Raw genomic sequence first — 17,860 nt, 5'->3', positions numbered from 1 at the left:
TTTATGAGGAAGTGTGACGCAGTTGGGTTCAGACTTCTATTGGGGGTGTTTAACCGTGTCTTCCTGTGAGAGCAAACAAATGGCATGGGAAGGGTGTAGAGCTGCGCTGCGTGCCTCATATCTACAATAATGGAAGCTTATAGGGGAACTCCACTGAGTTTACACATCAATGTCTGTTTACAGGTCTTGAGGCATACTGCTGCATGTGACAGAAGTTTTATCAAGTCTGTTGTGGCTCCAGAGGGAGCTGCACTAACTCTCATAAACCACCTTAAATTATGTCACTTGAGTCAGCATCAGTTGGGTCTATGGATTACAGGCTTCAAAATCAAAGAAAACAGTATACATCACCTCTTCAGCCTGCATCTCATCCCTGCGTTGGCTAGTGGCTCAATGCTACAATAGCTTCAATAAACATAACACGCCTTCATTCAAATCGTCAGCCATGTAGTTTTATTGTGGGTAATTCCGACGCCACGTTATGAAAAGGAATAATGCTGTGTTCAAGACAACTAGGAACTTGAAAATTTCCAACTTCCTACCAGAAGTCAAATGGAACACCACTCAATGTCAGAATTTGTACTTAAAAACTCAACTTGGCACATTCATCTACCCTGACCTCATGAGAGAGCAGCTCTCTGATGTCACACACCAATGGCAGCACCCATTGGGATGGGGTAGGATGTAGTGACGACAGTGTTTGTTTGATGCAAGTTAACAGAATATTTAGAGAAGTTTCCAAGTATAAAAGTATCTCAAAATAAAATGCATAATGGTTCTTGACACATCATGTGTTGACAAATTTTGAGACAATTTTCTTTTACTGTCAACAAAGCTTTCTGTTAACTTGCATTGTGTACGTGGAACACTTGGAGGTGAGAAACTGGAAAGGAAAATTCTGACCGATGAAATGATCAGTTTGGATACGAAAATGCACTTGTAGTCACCTAGTCTCTCTCTGCACACTTAGCTTGTTTAAAAGATGTGGAAAACAATCCTTTCAAACATTAATCTAGGTCTATATACTTTAAAAAAGTATAATAAGAGAAATCTATATGTCTGAGGGCGCACTTAATCTAGGCAATTCGTACCGTGCCTAAGTTTTATTTGTTTGACTAATGTGAGCGCCTCGTACCATGCTCAAGCGCGACATACTTCCTTGGTCCTGGCTGGAAGAGGCTGAACGAGGTGTGTATGCGCTTACTGTGCTCGGGTCCGGTTGCGGCTGGAGCAATGTGAATGAAGGCCAGCGGGGGACTGGGTACAGCGCAACTGGGCCAAATGTGAGTATGCCCTGAATTGTTGTAATCATAGAGCATGACACACTCTGACACCGCAACACCTGTTAAGCAAAACACTGCATCATCTTCATTCAGGTTATTGCAATGTTCATCTCACACTTTAAAGATGCCCAATGACAAACTGCAGCATTGTGATGATTACCTCTTTGCTCTTGTTTGTGGACTTGTACGAAATTTTCTGTGGATGAAGGCGGGGATATTGGTTTCAGTGTCCACCAGCCACTGAAAATACCTTCTCTACCCACCACCCCATGTCAAAGATCAAAGAGAGACCTTAACCTCTGTCCATCTTTATCTTTCCTTCTCCTTTTTCCACCTTTCATTGACTATTCTTCTCTCCTTAAATGGGCTTTACCAAAACAGAAGCTTCTTGTTAATGTTTGTTGATGATCGCAGTCCTGCAGTGTTTATTAGGATAAAGACATCAGCACTTCTTCTAGGCTGGAGAAAAAAAAATCAGCTGGCATCATGGTGTGAGCACATCAGCACTGCCAACCTCCAGCACCATTGAGTGGTGGCTGATTCAAATATACAACTTTCAATCAATGATTTATCAGACAAACTAATGAGGCCAAAATTTGGCTCCATGGGTTTGGCACAGATATTCCACCTTGGCTGTTTCATGTATGAATTAGTAGAACTGATTTTGGCTCAGAGTGAGTGGGTAGATATTTCTGCATCTGTTGAGCAACTAAGCTGTCTAGCCTAGAAACATTAAGGCACCAAAGTTAGAATTAGACCTGGTTGAAGTGGTGAAGTAACACAGCGCAAAGCTTTTAAGAGCAGTTAGATTACACGGTGGTCTTAAGCAGCATAATTAAAAAACAGACTGTGGCTCATTTTACTACTGACACATGCTGGGGTTCATGATTTCCTGAAGCAAACTAAAGAGGAAAAGACTGGTAAAAAAACATTGAGTGGAGACTAAAGTGTAGTAGAGATGTGTCAAGGATAAATTATATCAGGCTGCAATTGACAAGTTTTTCAATTATTGATTATTGTGCTGAATTCTTTTTGGGATATTAATTGGTAGATTTTTGTTGAAAAATTATTAATCACTTGTCAAAATAGCTGCCAATCAAATTTCCATCGTCAAATGATCTATTAATTGACAAATCTTTTCAGCTCTAAAATGCTGAATTTTATACAAAACTGAGATAAAAAATTAAACCAGACAGGATGACTGATTTCCTCCAACAATAAAATACTTTTTTTAGTCTTGGGAATCAGAAAGGTTCACATACAACTTAACAAGTGAGCAAATAGGAGACAGAAGACTGACCAACAGGTCCATTTTATGTCATCAGGCAACCACCCTTTTGGTCATATGTAGAAAACTATACAAAAGAATATAATTAATCATGTGCGTGTATAAAGTCAGACGTCAATTGGTAAACAGAACATGTTGTTATTTGTGATGCAAATATAGAAAAAGGACAAATATGAGTTTGTGATTGTGAAAGTGAACGCCTGTTTTAATTCACATCCTCTCACTCCGCCTAAAACTGATTCCCATTATTGTCGCACGTGCACCTGTTCCTCACTTGGCTACTTCTAATAATAGGGTACATCAATGCTAACTTGTCTCCTGTTTCACTGCCTGCACTTCCTTCTCAACTGAATGACATCAGAGTTCCTAAAGTGCAAACAAGAATGTGGGACTGCAGAGCAAACAGGGGAGGTGCATACACCTGCATCACCTGCATGACACAACCAACACCTGCATTTCTGAACTGTGCGCGGCTTAACACTTGCATGTTAATGGATACATGATGACGCCTCCTTAGAGTCGAAAGCCAGTGTGTCAAGTAGCTCAAATGGAACATTATAGCTTTCGAAGTTAAGTGGTATTAAGTTCATCTGCCTCCTCATTCCCCCTCACAGCCTTAATTCGATTGTGTCACTCCCAAGCCTGGTAACCATTTAAGAGCAAAGCAAAGATCAATTGACCCATGTGTGCATTCTCATCAGGAACTTGTTGATGTTTACCTCAGCACACAACTATACCCAGTAAAATGCAAAATAGGCAGCCTCCCTGCTGGCTGATGCTTTCATGAAGGAGTCATGTCTACTGGGAGTTCAGGATGGTATCTGTTGTTTCATAACAAACACCACTATTGTGCCTGCGTGCACCTGCCTTTACCCTCTGCATCTGAACTCGCAAAAGCACAAAGCTACACTAAGACATCACGGCAAATATAATACAGAACACCACCAAGGTGACTCCTCCAAATCCAGAAAGTGTCCCATCATACATTATTTACAATGTACTAACTATCCATTTCCAATTCAACTGAGTGGTGGTTGGTATCACACAGAGGGGTCCCGGCACCACCAAAGCTTCTCGAGGAAAGAGAGACCCATTCTCACCAAAGATGCATTCACAAACAGCCTTGTTAAATTATGATGGTGCTTCACCTACGTTATGTGTAGTGCCTGAGTGATATATTGCTTGGCTGATATTGAGCTTTTACAGATATATCGATAATGGTGTACACAGAAACGATTATGATCTGTTTAATATGGCCGAAACCGAGAAAACAATCAATAATTTCATATGTTTGCATTTGACACAGAAGTTCCTAACCTAAAGTTATTTGATAGTTTAGCATACCTGAGAGTAAGAGACGCAAAGACACAGTGAGCAAAGTTGGAAGATGTGATATTCCATGTTCTTATTTTGTTCTCCAACTCAGTTTTTACTGGTAAATCATGAATCAACTTTAAAGTTGCAAACAGCTTTCTATTGTATGAGTGTTTGTAAAATGCTGCTCTTGTTAAGTCGATGGAAGCATTTTGGCTTTATTCTAGCAGCCCTATTTATCGGCCAGAATTTCATGGATATTGATAAATGGCTATTACAGCCTGACGGATATATTGGTTGACTGATTTCATATGTCGATATTGGCCTAGCGCAGATATGTCAGTATTGGCATTTACGTTCTCAATATCAGCCATATTTTTTAACTGTTTGTTTCCATTTCAAAGAACACAATGGTTGAATGGGGTTATTTATAAGTATTACATTTTGAGTGCTTGATAACATTTGAGGGATCACTGCAACAGATGTGTATATGTCAGCCAATATCTGAACACTGGAATTTTTTTACAACCCAATACTGGTATCGGCCCTTAAAATGGCGTATCGGTCGGCCATAAGTTTTTCAATATCTGGCCAATAATCTATCCGTTAAATTATTGTGCATCCTTAATAAAAACATGTTTATTTTGACTGATATTTCTCTAATAATTGCTTCTACTGGAGAAACACTGAATACTTTAACATTTTCATCCTTTAAAGTCATTTTGGGAAGGGGGGGTAAGAAGGGTTGATCTGCTCATTAATACAAGTAGATATTAGCTTAATTTTAAAAGGGTCACCATTAAAAGGTAAGAGTTGGTATAAAATATGCGTTTGGGTGGAGTTTGACATTAGGAGGACCACCCAAGATCCTGCTCAGGACAAAAGGTTACAAGTCAATGCGGACACGTCTTGTTAAACCATGCAGGCAGGTGGCAGGTCATCAGACTTCATCACTCACTTGTATGGAGTCGTTGGCCATCGTTGTCCCTGTTGCTCTGTGTTCAGTCAGTTTGCAGCTTCACGGACAACCTGTGCACATGTGGGGTGGGGGGGTTGTACCACACGTCAATGTATCGTCTCCTCTTCCAGGACAATAACATAAAAACGATAAATGGAGAAGGGCCGTCTGTTTGTCCTGCGAGTGTTATCTCAACTTTATACAAACAAGTCTGTATTGACACAAAGGCAAAACAGTCAAGAGGTAATCCGCATTGTTGGCTCGCCTGGCCGCGCCTGAACTGAGCCTCCCTTTTGCGTTTCAGTGTGTTAGCTCTTCCTTCACACGAATAAAACCGCGTACACTCGCTGCACGTTTTAAAAAAGACCTCGACGGTCGCACGGGAGCATCTGAACACAACTACTGAGCCCCACAGTCATTGTTCATCTTAGTCTTTGAGTGCTTGCCATTCAACAGCTAGCAAGAGCCCAACATAAAAAAAAAAAAATTAAAAAAAACCCGGCAGCCGTCCTCCGTCATGTCCTGCTGAACCCGAGCGGTGCAGATAAAGTCACATTCACAGGCAGCATGAAAAATGAAGGAAAAGCTTCTTCCCCCTCTTCTTTCCCCCGTAACATCCGTGAGACACGAACACGCCTCGGTCTCTCTTGTCTGTCTCACATGCCACACACAAAAAGCCGCCTGTCAGTCCTCCGCCAGCCGCTCACACAGCCACAACGAGGGACAATGGAGAGCTCATTAGTCCGTTACAACCCCGCTGGATGAAGTCAGAACCGCGCAGACACGAGAACAGTGCTGCTGGTTGCGGTGCACGGGCTGGGTGAGGACTCCAGCCGCTACTCGCATTCAAACAGCGGCTGACTGACGGACGGCGGAGCAGCACACACACCAGTTACACCAGACCCTGCTGCGCGCACCCGACACACGAGACGAGCAATGCCGCCCGGGCGTTCATTGGTCCAGGGCTAGGGCGGCGGGAGCGCGCCCTTACGTACCACGTGACCGGCACTAGATATCGTCGTCACTAAAACTTGTGATAAACCAACTGTTGAAGGCGTTTTAATGATAACAACAACGCTGTGACGCTCTCATAATGGAGGGGGTACGTATGCGTTTATAGCTAAATGAAAGTCCTGAATTAAATATAAATGGATTTTTTTATACATGATTATCAAAATGTACTCCAATAATCACACTTTTCAGAGAAAGGGTTATTGAATGTAGGCTGTTGAATTGATATTACATACACAGATACTCCAAAACACAAAGCACCTCTAACTTCCCCAACACACACAAAACATTGCATGAGTCACTTTCATACCACCACATAAGCTACTGACCTTTGGACTATTCGTAATATCATGATCGGTACTTGATAGAGAAGTTCAACCGGACTGCATTTGCATAACATATTTGCATAATGAAGGAAGCAGGAACAGAGTGACCTTAATGCTCCAGGATACACACTACTTTTCCTCCTGTAGATACACATGACATGAAAATATGTGCTGTCACTATGAGAATAAACTATAAACGCTGAGCCACTTCCAACACTGAGTATGAATCAACTTGTCATGAGTGAATAGAGATATTATATAATATTTTAACTTCATAATTCATATTCTTCCAGCTATTATATTTACGGATCCTCATTTTGTTAGTAGAACTGAAACGTACAGAACAAAACACGAAATCATATATCCTGCAAATCCTCACATGAGAAGTGATTTAACTAGATTATTAAAGCTGTTTGCTGACTAATCCATGAGCTAGCTAATGTTTTAGCTGTAACACCAATCCAAATAAAATTAGCCCACTTTTGATCCATTAATTTAGTTTGATATTTGTTGAATGGTGCCTCAAATAAACGTTTTAAAAGGTGCACAATAAAAATAAAGATTTTAATCTTTTTTTTTTTTTTCTTGCGGGAAAGCTGTGCCTTTTGACCTTTGACCCGGCAAGTTCAACTAAAAGGAACGCTGACTTTAAGGAGAAGGTAACATGTAGCCCAACTGCTAGCCAAGTAGCTAACGCAAAAGTTAGTGAGGCCTTTTGATCAACAGACTACAGCACGATCGGATATGTTCCATCTTGTGGGTATCCTCGCCCCCCCAAAAAGACAAACCAAACCAAACAAAAACAAGAAGTATCCAGTCTTTGTCCTGGGCTGTTTCTTTGCTAAACATCTGCGTGTATTGCTAGCATCGCGGCAGTGAGCCAGCTCGCTAGCGATTAGCGGGTAACAAAGCTAAAGCTTGGCGGATCCTTCAGTCTTCTTAGAAACACTGAATTATCTCCATGACAGAGGTTGAGGACATGAGCTGCGAGGAGTCAGACTGCATAGACAGTCTTCAAAACCCCGGGAAAGGAGGTAAGATGTTGTCCATAATTTTAATTATTATCTTACCTGTGTGTCTCTCTGTTTCACCATGTGTTCACTGAGGATGAGGCCACATTCGAGGTCGCAGCTTTCATTAAAACAAATAAAGACACACGATCTTGAGTTGCACCACTGCTTTTAATTCATGAATTTTGAAAAGGGGAAACAGTAAGTTTAATGATCGCTTTGCGCCCTCCTGTACTTCTGTTTCAGAGGTGGAGGAGTCCCTGTTACTGTTGGCCAACGTTGCTCTGGCGCCACCCTGTGGTGACGAGGCGGCCTGCGCCTGTGACCCTGAGGCCTGCAGCTCGGTGGTGGAGGGGAGCCTGCAGTCCATGCAAATACAGCTCCAGTTCCTCATGAGCAAAGCAGATGACTTACAGGACTGTCTCGTCAGTGGGTAGGGTCCCAGCTAGTCATGAAGCACTCATTGCACTGGGGCATTTCTACTATTTTCTTATTTCTCATGTGTGTCTTTGCAGACAGGGGCATCTAGAGAGAGAGGCTCTTGCTTCTGCAGTACCAGAGTTCATCTATACCTGTCAGCCTTTCTTTAACCACCTGGAGTCTATGGCAAGGTGTACAGTGTCTCAGCTCACCTTGCCATTTGACATGTACACACAGGTAGAATATATGTATATAGTTTCTCACCACTGTTGTGTAGCCGTGCTGATGTTTTGGGTTATCTGGTCAAATTTGGAAATGACATCGGCGCTACTTTCTTCTGAAAAACGTCTCAATTAAATCTCTCGGCAGTGAGGTTTGTGGATTTAACATAATATCAGTATACATAACAATAGTTTACAAAGTACTTTGACAAACAAGCAAAACCAGGAAATGCAGGGGGACAGTTTTACAAAAAAAAAAACCCTCAACAGTGATGCCAAACACAAGGAAGCTGAATCAAGGGTGAGATTAAAAGAAGTGACAAAAGTAAATATGATCAACTACAAATAAAAAGAATAAAAGAGATGAATCGGGCAAAATCACAGAAAAAGAAGGAGAGTGAAAAAATGTTTAAAATTCTATAGACCTCTGTTTTATTGAATTGGTAGCTGAATCAGATATGTCTCAAGTGAGGAGATATTCATGCGCATCAGCTACCTACATTGAGTCTAACATTAATACATGCATGTTTACATCAGTGTGTTATAAATAAATAATAGACAGGCTGTAATCATATGAAACAAATATTCAGTAGTGACTTTTCTTTTGAAGGGAGTTTTGGGAGAAATACAAGTGAAATATTTTTTAAACCTTTTCCATTTCACGAAATTCCAATCCAAAATATTTTGGATACTGTTTTTAAAATCAGATATTCCTAAAGTGCCACGTCATTGTTTTAACCTGATTGTGTATATATGTTTACTAGCTGGCTGATTTTCAATAAAAGAAAAACATTTTCAGCTTCCTCATCAGTTGATAAAAGTCTGGATTTGGCGTTTGTTTTTGTTTTTTTTCCTAAATTCAGACTAGAGTAAATACTGTTTGTGACTGTTGATATAGTTCCAGCTGTTGGAACGAGCAGCATTCAGCGATATAAAGGGGCATACTGTACATGTGGGCGAACAGGAAGGACATTTGTGTCCGCTGCATGAAAACATCATATTGTAACAGCTAGTTGTTGACACTAAACTGCTTTTCTGTCTGCGTGTGTACAACATGCAGCTGTTGGATCTCTCTCAGCAGCTGTGTGACAGGTTGCAGCAGCTGGTGATAACCTACGCCAGCTACAGTGTCCTCTGTTTGGACGACACAGAGCCTAACAGGTACACACACACACTCTCTCTCTCACAAACACCAGTTATACATATTTTACAAATGTTTTCTTTCATAGGCTTCAATTTTGAATAATTGGGATTTCAGATATGGAATATAAAAGCATGTCACCGTGGCTCAGACTCAATTTAACAGAACAAAAAGTCTGCATGGGGTAGTCAGACTTACAAATATACATTTAATTATCATATAATTAAAGGGTGACTTTACTCATGTAGCATTTGGTTTCGTGTGTATGATCCAGGTTTCCACATGTAACTCTTTCCTGAGTAATAACATACTGTTGCATTTATAAGAGGAAACACATGCTGTGCTTGAAAGGCTGGGACACTTGATCCTAACCAGATGACCGGCTCAAATTCTGTATCAGGCAACATCCTCTTAAAGGTCTAGCATGCAGGATGAAGCAGCATCTAGCAGTGAAGCTGCAGATCACAACCAACTGAACATACCTCTCCCTCGCCTTCACCTTTTGAAAACACTACAGAGCTGTTTAGAGCCATTGTATGGTTTGTCTGTTCTGGGCTACTGTACAAACATGGCGGTCTCTGTAGAAGAGGACCCACTCCCTTTGTAGAAATATAAAATGCTCATTTGATGGTAACAAAACAGAACGGTTCTCATGTCCAGGTGATTAGACATCAAAACCTAATAATGAATATCATATCCCATTTCTTACACGGTGGACCTTTTAACTAAAGTTGTCTTAGCTTAATGTGTCAATTCACCTGCAGTTTGATCTTGTGTGAAGCTAGAAAAGCGCTAATAGTTTTATCTAAAGCCACATTTTATTTCCAGCAATAGCACCTTAAATCATCAATGTGTCTGGGAGACAGATGTAGTTGCCCAAGCCTATGACCATTTGAGTCTTGGCAGTCCCCATATTATAAATACAACAAATGAAATCAGCATGTCCCAGTCCCTGCTGTCCACTCTGACCGATGGCTCGATTCTGTTGGCAGCAAAAATTACTTTCCCTACAAATGGTTATTCTCCCCATATATTTGGCATTTGTGTTTAGAGATTGATATTCTATTTCCTTCTTTGTACCAGCTGAATCAAGTCGCCATTGTGGCGATAACCATCAACTTTGTATACATTTCACTGCCCAGCATTTCCAACACTTCTGTTTGCTTTCCCAGTGTCTCTCACTTCTGCATCGGTCAGTTTCATCTCGGACAACTGAGGCTGACCACGTTCCTCTACTGTAAGCCGACGCCCTACCTGGCCCGGGTCGACACCGGCATTTACAAATGCATGCGCTGGAACGTGGACAGACTCCGAGACGAGCAGCAGGCGGATGTAGAACAGGGTGGAGAGAGTGAGACGGAAACAGTCGGCGACACAGAGTTGTGAGTGTGGATGACATCTCCACCCTCTATTTCTTCATCTTTGATCGTAGACCAAAGAGATGAGAACATGTTTCATCCAGTCTACTCCTGATTTACCATTTCAGTTACTTCCTGTGCTGCGAAGATATTCCCGTCTCAGAGGCTGATGAGAAAATCCAAGATGTCCCTCACTGTAGCGTAGTGAGGCTGTGGTCCATTGGTCAGTGGGTGCAGTTGAAACCTGACCCCGAAACAGAGGACATCTATGACTGGTATACTGATTCACATTTCTTCATTCAGTTCTCTGTTGATGCTTTGTTGTCTTGGGAAAAGCAAGACATCCCTCCCGTGAAACAGACAACTCTTAAACATGTAAAAACTGTAAATCAGACCGTTATTTTTGTTGTGTCTTTTTATATAAGGTCATCTTCATTTGTTTCAGGATCCTGTGTGACATTCCTCAGGCCAGCTACGAGAGGCTGTTATTACTGGGCAGCGATGAACCATCGAGCTGCAAGGCCACAGACTTCCTCCAGCAGCTGCTGTTGTCACAGCAGACTGAGTGATGTCAGGCCCTGCAGGAGGAAGTGTTGGCATGTTCCTGCACACATGACGTCTGTCTTTTCCTTATAGTTGGTTGAAACATTACTAGTTGAGTATTTTTAAGGTTGAACATGTGGTTTCTTACTGATGGAATCACAAGCCCCTGACTGGCTGAAAGTGTCATTTTACAGAGTGATGTGATGCATTCAGGACCTGCTGGTTTTCCCACATTTAAAGCTGAAAAGACTTTATGCTGTGACTAGAGTTGGTTTCAAAAGGTTTCATCGGCTCGGTTAGGTTGTCTAAAAAAAAAAAAAAAAAAGTTATACTATACACTGTGATGTTCAGGCTTGCTGCATGTTATTTTGACACGTTATCCTGTTCCGTGTGTTCATGTTGTGAGTTTTAAAAGATTTTATACAAGTTTGTAAATATTTGTTTGTGGAGTTTTACATTTTTAAAGGTATGTTGTGTTGCAAAGAAGTCTGGAAGAATTATTTAAAAAAAAAAAAAAAAAAACTTTATTTACATGAAACATTGCATTGAAATAATTACACACAATCACAGATTTCTTTCAGAAAATAAACAAGTGTTTACATTTTAACACAAGCTGCCATGATTCAGGCTCAACAAGTCAGAGCACCTGTTTTCTTCAACAGGTTCATCAAGCCGTTTAAATTAGTTCACAAAGGCCTCACTTCATTTTCAATAAATTAATATCCAAAATGTGAGACATAAAATCTTTGAGCCTGAACGTCACCTGTGTTCAGTTTGACCATGTAATCATTCAGCTCATCAGTTCATTGACTAGACTTTACAAATAAGAAGGCAATTTACTTACAACAGAGGATAAAATCTACCATTTACATCCAACATCCTTCATTCATCTATCCAATAAAAATCTATAGGACTCTTAAAGGGCTACTATACTTCTAAGTCTCTAAAGTACAAAAGTAAAGTGGAGTTTCCCTTCATTACAGTGAGCAGTCTTTTTAAACAGTATACACACAAAAGCTTACAAAAACACTACAGAAAGCACATTTTAAAAAGTCCAGCTTCGTCAAAAATGCAGTGAGCACAACGTGTCCAAAACAAGAATAAACACCTACGTATATTTCAGCTGCTACACATCGGCTGTGAGAAGAGAGCAGGCAAACTAGTGATGATAAAGGGAATTTACTTTGCTGGATTACGTGGTAAAGGGCAAGAATTTGTGTCAATAGTCAATTAATGTTAAATGTTTCATACCTGGTTCACCAATTGCTACTACATACTAAAACTGATTCAGGAAAACATGAGTAAGAATAAATGTCAAACTCTCATAGAATTTTTGTGCCCATCTTCTAGACTTACAAACTGTCAAACTGTATTTCTATCACACAGTTTACCTGTAATATTACAGTGAAGCTCAACTTGACTGCTGTAAAGGTGAAATATGTAGACTTATTTATGCCCAGACAAACCCTTTGTTTTCATGAATAAATAAACAAAGTGATCATAAAGGACAAAACAATTTCATACTGTTAGTTTGTTTAGATTTGCCGGACACCCGTCTAGCTTCAGACAGTGTTTGCAGCTTGCTCATTCAGTTACAGAAAAAATGAATAGGTATTCTTACCTCATTCATATTGTAAATATTACAATTCTGAGTTTGAATTTCTTTTCCAAAACTATCTAGCGTCCCTTTCAACACTGACTGACAAACACACAGACAGTATCCAGACAAGACTGACATCAACGCACAGCAGTTATGAACGTTTACAACTAGTGCGGCACACTTTCGTACCATAGCTCGTCACAGTTTCAACGATAAAAGTTAATACTCAGAATTACCTGATGGGGAACTCTCCCAGCATTCCTCTCTTTTATTAATCTTTCTCATATCACAAAATAAAGTGACTACTGACCTTCACAGCAGGATCAGTTAAAACCAAGAGTAAATCTTCTAGTGTAAAATCTGTATTGGACCAGTTGTAGAAAGCCTACTATTGGCCATACCATCTAAAATGAAGGCATAAGCCTTGGAAAGATTACACCTGTGGGGAAAAATCCATATGGGCTTAGAGAGCAGTGATGTTGACCATATAAACAGAATTTAACAAACCAACAAATGTCATCTCTCGACAACATAAAACTTCATCAGTGCCCGACTCCAGTGTTTCAAAGAGCAATATTTACCTTTGGTTAAGATCCTTAAGATCCAAACAGTAATGATGCTCGAGCTCATGCTCAGTTTGTCTAAAAATGTGATGTTCCTCATCACTAATCAGCACAGCTTTGACCTTCCTTTGCAAATAAATTATAAGACTTCACTTAATCAGCCATAGTAACTCGGCCTCTATAAATATTTGAATTAATTAAATTCCTCAACTTTAAGTTTGTATGAAGTGCAATCTCAAAATGATGGGAATCTGTGTTCTTTTATCACTATTAAGTAGCAAGACATCTCCAGTGTATTCTCATTTTTTAAAAAGAGGTGATAAGTGTGTGTGTGCACAATTATGGCTTCAATTGAAAAGGGGCAACAGGCGAGAAACACAAAGGAAAACAACCAAATCTATCAATTACCTTAAATTAATAGTGGCCATTTGGCACTGTGCGTGTGTGTGTCCAGCTGTGGGACGAAGATTTGGCATAAGGAAAAAAATAAGTGCCCAACCCTCTCAGTCAGTAGCAGTGATGGATCATGGGGATTCTGTCATTAATCGCATGGTGTAAGGTGTGTAGATTTCTATGGATTGATGTGTGATATTATATCCTGACAGTGTGAAGTTTGTGTTTGCAGTGGTGTGGGATATCAAGTGTGAGGTGAGAGAAGTGCTGAGTTTCACTGTGGTGTTGTGTTGCATTTGTGACTGAGACGGTGCTTAAATGGCAGCATCAGATACTATGTTGCCCTGAATGGAGACTCTCAAGTAATGTCACAACTACAACTGAGGACACTGAGGTAATGTCCTTGGTATACTGGAGTTTATTTACAGGTTTTGGTGTGAAATTGATTAATACCGAACGGAAGTTTTGGAATTGGATTTCAGAGTTAGACCTCTCTGGGAACAAGACTTGTGTTTCTGGTTATAAAACAATCCTATTATTTACCAAAAACATCCATCTCCATAGACAACCCTTTCCTAATGTTGTCAAACAAGACCTTTAGTGGCATAGCTTTGACAGGCGAAGTTGACCCAAAGGAGTAGGTTGCAGCCATTGCAGTTGTGTTGTGGCAGCTAGCTGAGACAATCTGGACCAGTTCCATAACGTTTGGCAACTATCAATCATTTACACAAAAACAAACATGTAAATACAGGGCCTCTGTTTAAAAATACCAGAACTCCCCTTTAATTTGACCACTGTCAGGCCAGTAATATATGAAGTAGAAATGGGTGCTAGGTCTCTATTTTATCACCTCTACAATAAGTTAATATAAAGAGTATGAACATTTGACCTTTTCTTCACTGAACTGTTTATATTTCAAGACTCATATGCATCATGCGCATAAAGATTTCTCTGAAAATGAAGTTTGTTATTCGATAAGGAAATGCCTGAAGAGCAAGTTAACAAACCCGAGAATATGTCAAATACTTGACATTGGGGACATATCTACCTTGGTGCTGAGAATTCATTGAGTATGCAGAAAATTTAACAAGTAACTTTTAAGCAGAAGTGTGCAAAATTCTCATCTAGAATTGAAATTTGAGCTTGTTAAATGACCTCAACTTTGCAAGTTCTAAATCTGCCCGTTTACTTTTATGGGGATGGTAAACACTACCTGAGAGTCCTATTTCAGGGACAGAACATTTGTTTTTGTATTCACTGGTTTTTGAGCTTTTCTGCACTATTGTGTACATTCTTGGAGAATACAGACAATTGAACTGTAGCACCTTCAATCATTGGTATTTGTGTTGTGCTTGTCTTTACAGTACAGTTAGAAATCCCTGTTTGTCTCACGTGAATATAAAACGGTGGTATCCAACAGTTAACCTTGTGTTTAAGGAAACCTCTATTTAAGGTTGTACCCAGATCAGCTTAACGGTGATTATTCCCACTGACTGCTGCTTTTGATTAAATCCGTAATAGGTCACTTTGATGATTTTAGCAGAATTTTGTGCTTCTGCTCTTCTGTTTTGTCAATCAGTCAAACTCTCAGGTTTCTCTTTTGACCCCTGTTGGCTGGGAACCACACATGTACGGGTCTACCTGCAGGGCTGAGCTGTCTATCAATATCATTAATCATGATGATCTGATTAATCATAATCTTTGTGCTTAAATCAGGGATTATTTTGCTATCAACTATAAAACATTGTCTAATTCAACACTTAAAATTAATCACTGATTTCTCTCAGGTCATATCCTGAAATAGGGCATAAACTAAATGTTCAGGTTAGTCTTCATCAGTGTTGAAGAATTCCTTCCGTTTTTTGCCATTTTTCTCAATATGACCCAGCCTAAATATTTACTTCAAACAGTCTGTACATCTGTTTTTCAGCAGTAAATATAAAAATGTTTGTGTGTGTGCGGGCTGACCTGCGAACGAGTATGTATCACCATTTGATGTGTTGAATTCCCATGTGTTTGTGTGCGTAAACAGACAGCACTTGTGTTTTCTTCCCCTTTTAAGTGTTGTCAGTGTTTAAATACAACATGTGCAGTACGGTCACGTGTTTGAGTGAAAGCGCATACTCCCGTCCCCTCAGTGATGCGTCTCCAGCTCCACCACCGTCCACTCTCCCTGTGGGGAGCTCCCAGTGGCCTCTGGGGAGAAACTACTGACTGAGGTGACGGTGGCAGAGGGAGGGGTGAGTGGAGGCAGCAGACTGGGCCACAGGCTGCTCTCCAGGGGGCTCAGGGTTCCTCCTGCGCCCCCCGGCAACAGCAGCAGGGAGGAGCAGCCGTCTCTGTTCAGCAGCAGGGTCTGATTGATGAGCTGCTGGACAATGTCCACCTTCTTCCCCCAGTCCAGGTCCAGAGGTGGGGGTCGCTCAGGAGACTCAGGAGGACAGGGGGAGCAGCTGTTTGGTGTCTGAGGGGAGTCTGGGAGAGGAGGGAGGGTTTCTGTGGACGGTGACGAGTCTTGAAGTTTTTCTTCATCTGATGTCACCTTTTCACAGTCGTCGTCGATCTCGTCATTTGACATCTGTTGCCTGGGCTCCTCTTCACTGGGGTTCAGCTCCTTTATTCCTTCTTCATCTCCACTGTCCTCTTCATCACTGTTCTCCAATGCTTCATAAATGGTGCAGAGGCCAGAGGAAGGGGACAGCAGGACAGTCTGACTTTTATTAGACTGCTGCAGCTCTTGTTGCCACTGCATGATTTGCTGTCTTTGCTTCAGTTCTTCTTGTTGCTGCTGCAGCTGCAGCTCGAGGTCTCTCCTCTGCTTCAGCTCCTCCTCTTTTTTTGACTTTTCCTCCTCTTCCTTCTTTGCTGCCTCTTCCCGCTCCTGCCTCTCCATCTCCTCTTTATTCCTCTTTATTTCTTCTTCAGCCTCCTCTTTCTTCTTCCTCAGTTCCTCCTCCTCCCTCCTCTTCCTCTCCTGCTCCGCCTCCTCCAGGGGACGGCTCTGCTGCTCCCTGCGCTGCTGCATCTCCAGCAGCTGCCTCTGGTGTTGCTCCAGCCTGCGGAGCTGCGGGCTCAGCGCCTGCTGCCCGAGGCTCCTGGGCGGGAGGTCTGCGCAGGTGAGCTTTGGGGGGTTGCCCGTGGTACAGTGAGGTTTGACGATGTCACAGTAGGTTCTGGGGTACGCTGCATGATCGCGGCGGTGAGGGTGCGGTAGTGCGGTGAAGCCTGTGTGTGAGAGGAAGCGGGAAGGAAGATTACAGTAGCGTGATGTTATAAAACAGGTCACAGGCAGGACAGTGTCAACAGTGCAGTGTGAGTACAAGCAGAAGAGTGTAGAGGGGGCAGCCTTCAGAGGCTCATACTTTGTGAAGGAATAGTGAAAGCATTGTGAAGCCAAGCCCAAATGTCTGCCAGTGGCCTAACTGACCAGCAATCATTTACACTTTTGTATTTGTGACAGGGGGACATTGTTTAAAAGCGATGCAGCGGTGACAGATACAGCCTGCTAAGTATTCAGAGGGGTGCAGACGTAGTATGTGAAAAAAAACAGTTAACACACCAGTAAAGAGTGACCCAAAGGTGAGGTGACTGGGGGTGGTGGTGGCCAGCGCCACGGCAGGGAAATTTGTGCAGAGAGCAAATGTGCATTTGTTTGTGTAATTTTGTGTAATCTTTTTTTTTCCCTTAAATACACCCAGAAAAGAAAGATTTTTGTGCAAATAAAAAGCAGCCAACTTCCTGTATATGCAATCACTATCAATTACAGTGAGAACATAAACAACCACAGAAAAGCTTATTGCGAGCTTCAACAGTCACCCGAGCTTAAAGTTAGTCAACCAGTGATACATGCAAAAGCTTCTCCATGCATTTATAGACATCCAGCATCACAAGAGGACTGAAAACAATAGCTTGGCTTTAGAAGGCTAGACATGAATCCAACTTGAGTACGTCAAGTCCTAGAGCCAAGCTATCTGGCTGACCCTGAACAAGTCAAAGTAAAGTAATGAAAGTCATTGTGCAACAGTGACATGCATAAGCATAAGTTAACATTAATACAGTGCTGTGGAACAGTGCAGCAGGAATGCATTTTTTTTTCTTTTTAAAAGGCAGAAAGGAGCTAAAACAGAAACACACCCACAGTGGACCGAAGAGGAAAATAAAGTAGCAGCAGTGTGAGGAAGGCTGGCCTCTTCGGAACATCAAACTTCTTCGCTGCTTGAGATGCTGAAGTTCGTTCCATGGTTGGGAAGGTCTGGCAGATTCATTCCAGTTTCAGACCACTGTTGCTTTGAGATTGGGCAGGAGTTCGGCTGTTTCTTGAGTCGAGTTTTCAAGGGGAAGGGAAGGCCTCAACTTGTGTATATGAATGGGTGTAAGAATATAGCAACAAGCTGCAGGCCACATGGTTGACTGAGTGAACATGTAAATGGA

General features: G+C 41.4%; 3 protein-coding genes across 4 annotated transcripts in view; 2 read left to right on the top strand and 1 right to left on the bottom strand.

Annotated features, from left to right (window-relative positions):
- pkn1a (protein kinase N1a) overlaps positions 1–5,730 on the bottom strand; it is a 49,188-nt gene extending 43,458 nt beyond the window's left edge. Inside the window, exon 1 of the mRNA XM_037110884.1 lies at positions 4,844–5,730. Coding sequence (XP_036966779.1) covers positions 4,844–4,864 — 21 coding nt within the window. The 5' untranslated portion in view covers positions 4,865–5,730. The remainder of the gene's footprint in view (positions 1–4,843) is intronic.
- LOC119026695 overlaps positions 1–17,860 on the top strand; it is a 1,024,654-nt gene that overhangs the window by 111,829 nt on the left and 894,965 nt on the right. The window lies entirely within an intron of this gene.
- On the top strand, positions 6,828–11,356 carry c1h19orf67 (chromosome 1 C19orf67 homolog). The gene is made up of 7 exons (XM_037111383.1): positions 6,828–7,214; positions 7,437–7,623; positions 7,706–7,847; positions 8,892–8,992; positions 10,145–10,354; positions 10,459–10,605; positions 10,776–11,356. Exons 1-7 carry the CDS (start codon positions 7,142–7,144, stop codon positions 10,897–10,899), a joined length of 984 nt encoding a protein of 327 aa, XP_036967278.1. The 5' UTR covers positions 6,828–7,141; the 3' UTR covers positions 10,900–11,356.

This window comes from Acanthopagrus latus, chromosome 1 (assembly GCF_904848185.1).
Source record: "Acanthopagrus latus isolate v.2019 chromosome 1, fAcaLat1.1, whole genome shotgun sequence".
Lineage (NCBI taxonomy): Eukaryota > Metazoa > Chordata > Actinopteri > Spariformes > Sparidae > Acanthopagrus > Acanthopagrus latus.
Note: the sequence above shows the minus strand (reverse complement) of the source record. Positions and strands in the feature narration are given on the sequence as shown.

Excerpts from the sequence above, each read along its gene's own strand:
- c1h19orf67 (XM_037111383.1), top strand. The coding sequence starts at position 7,142 with ATGACAGAGGTTGAGGACATGAGCTGCGAGGAGTCAGACTGCATAGAC. Across the intron at positions 7,215-7,436 it reads TCAAAACCCCGGGAAAGGAG|AGGTGGAGGAGTCCCTGTTA; the intron begins GTAAGATGTTGT and ends CTTCTGTTTCAG. Across the intron at positions 8,993-10,144 it reads GACGACACAGAGCCTAACAG|TGTCTCTCACTTCTGCATCG; the intron begins GTACACACACAC and ends TTGCTTTCCCAG.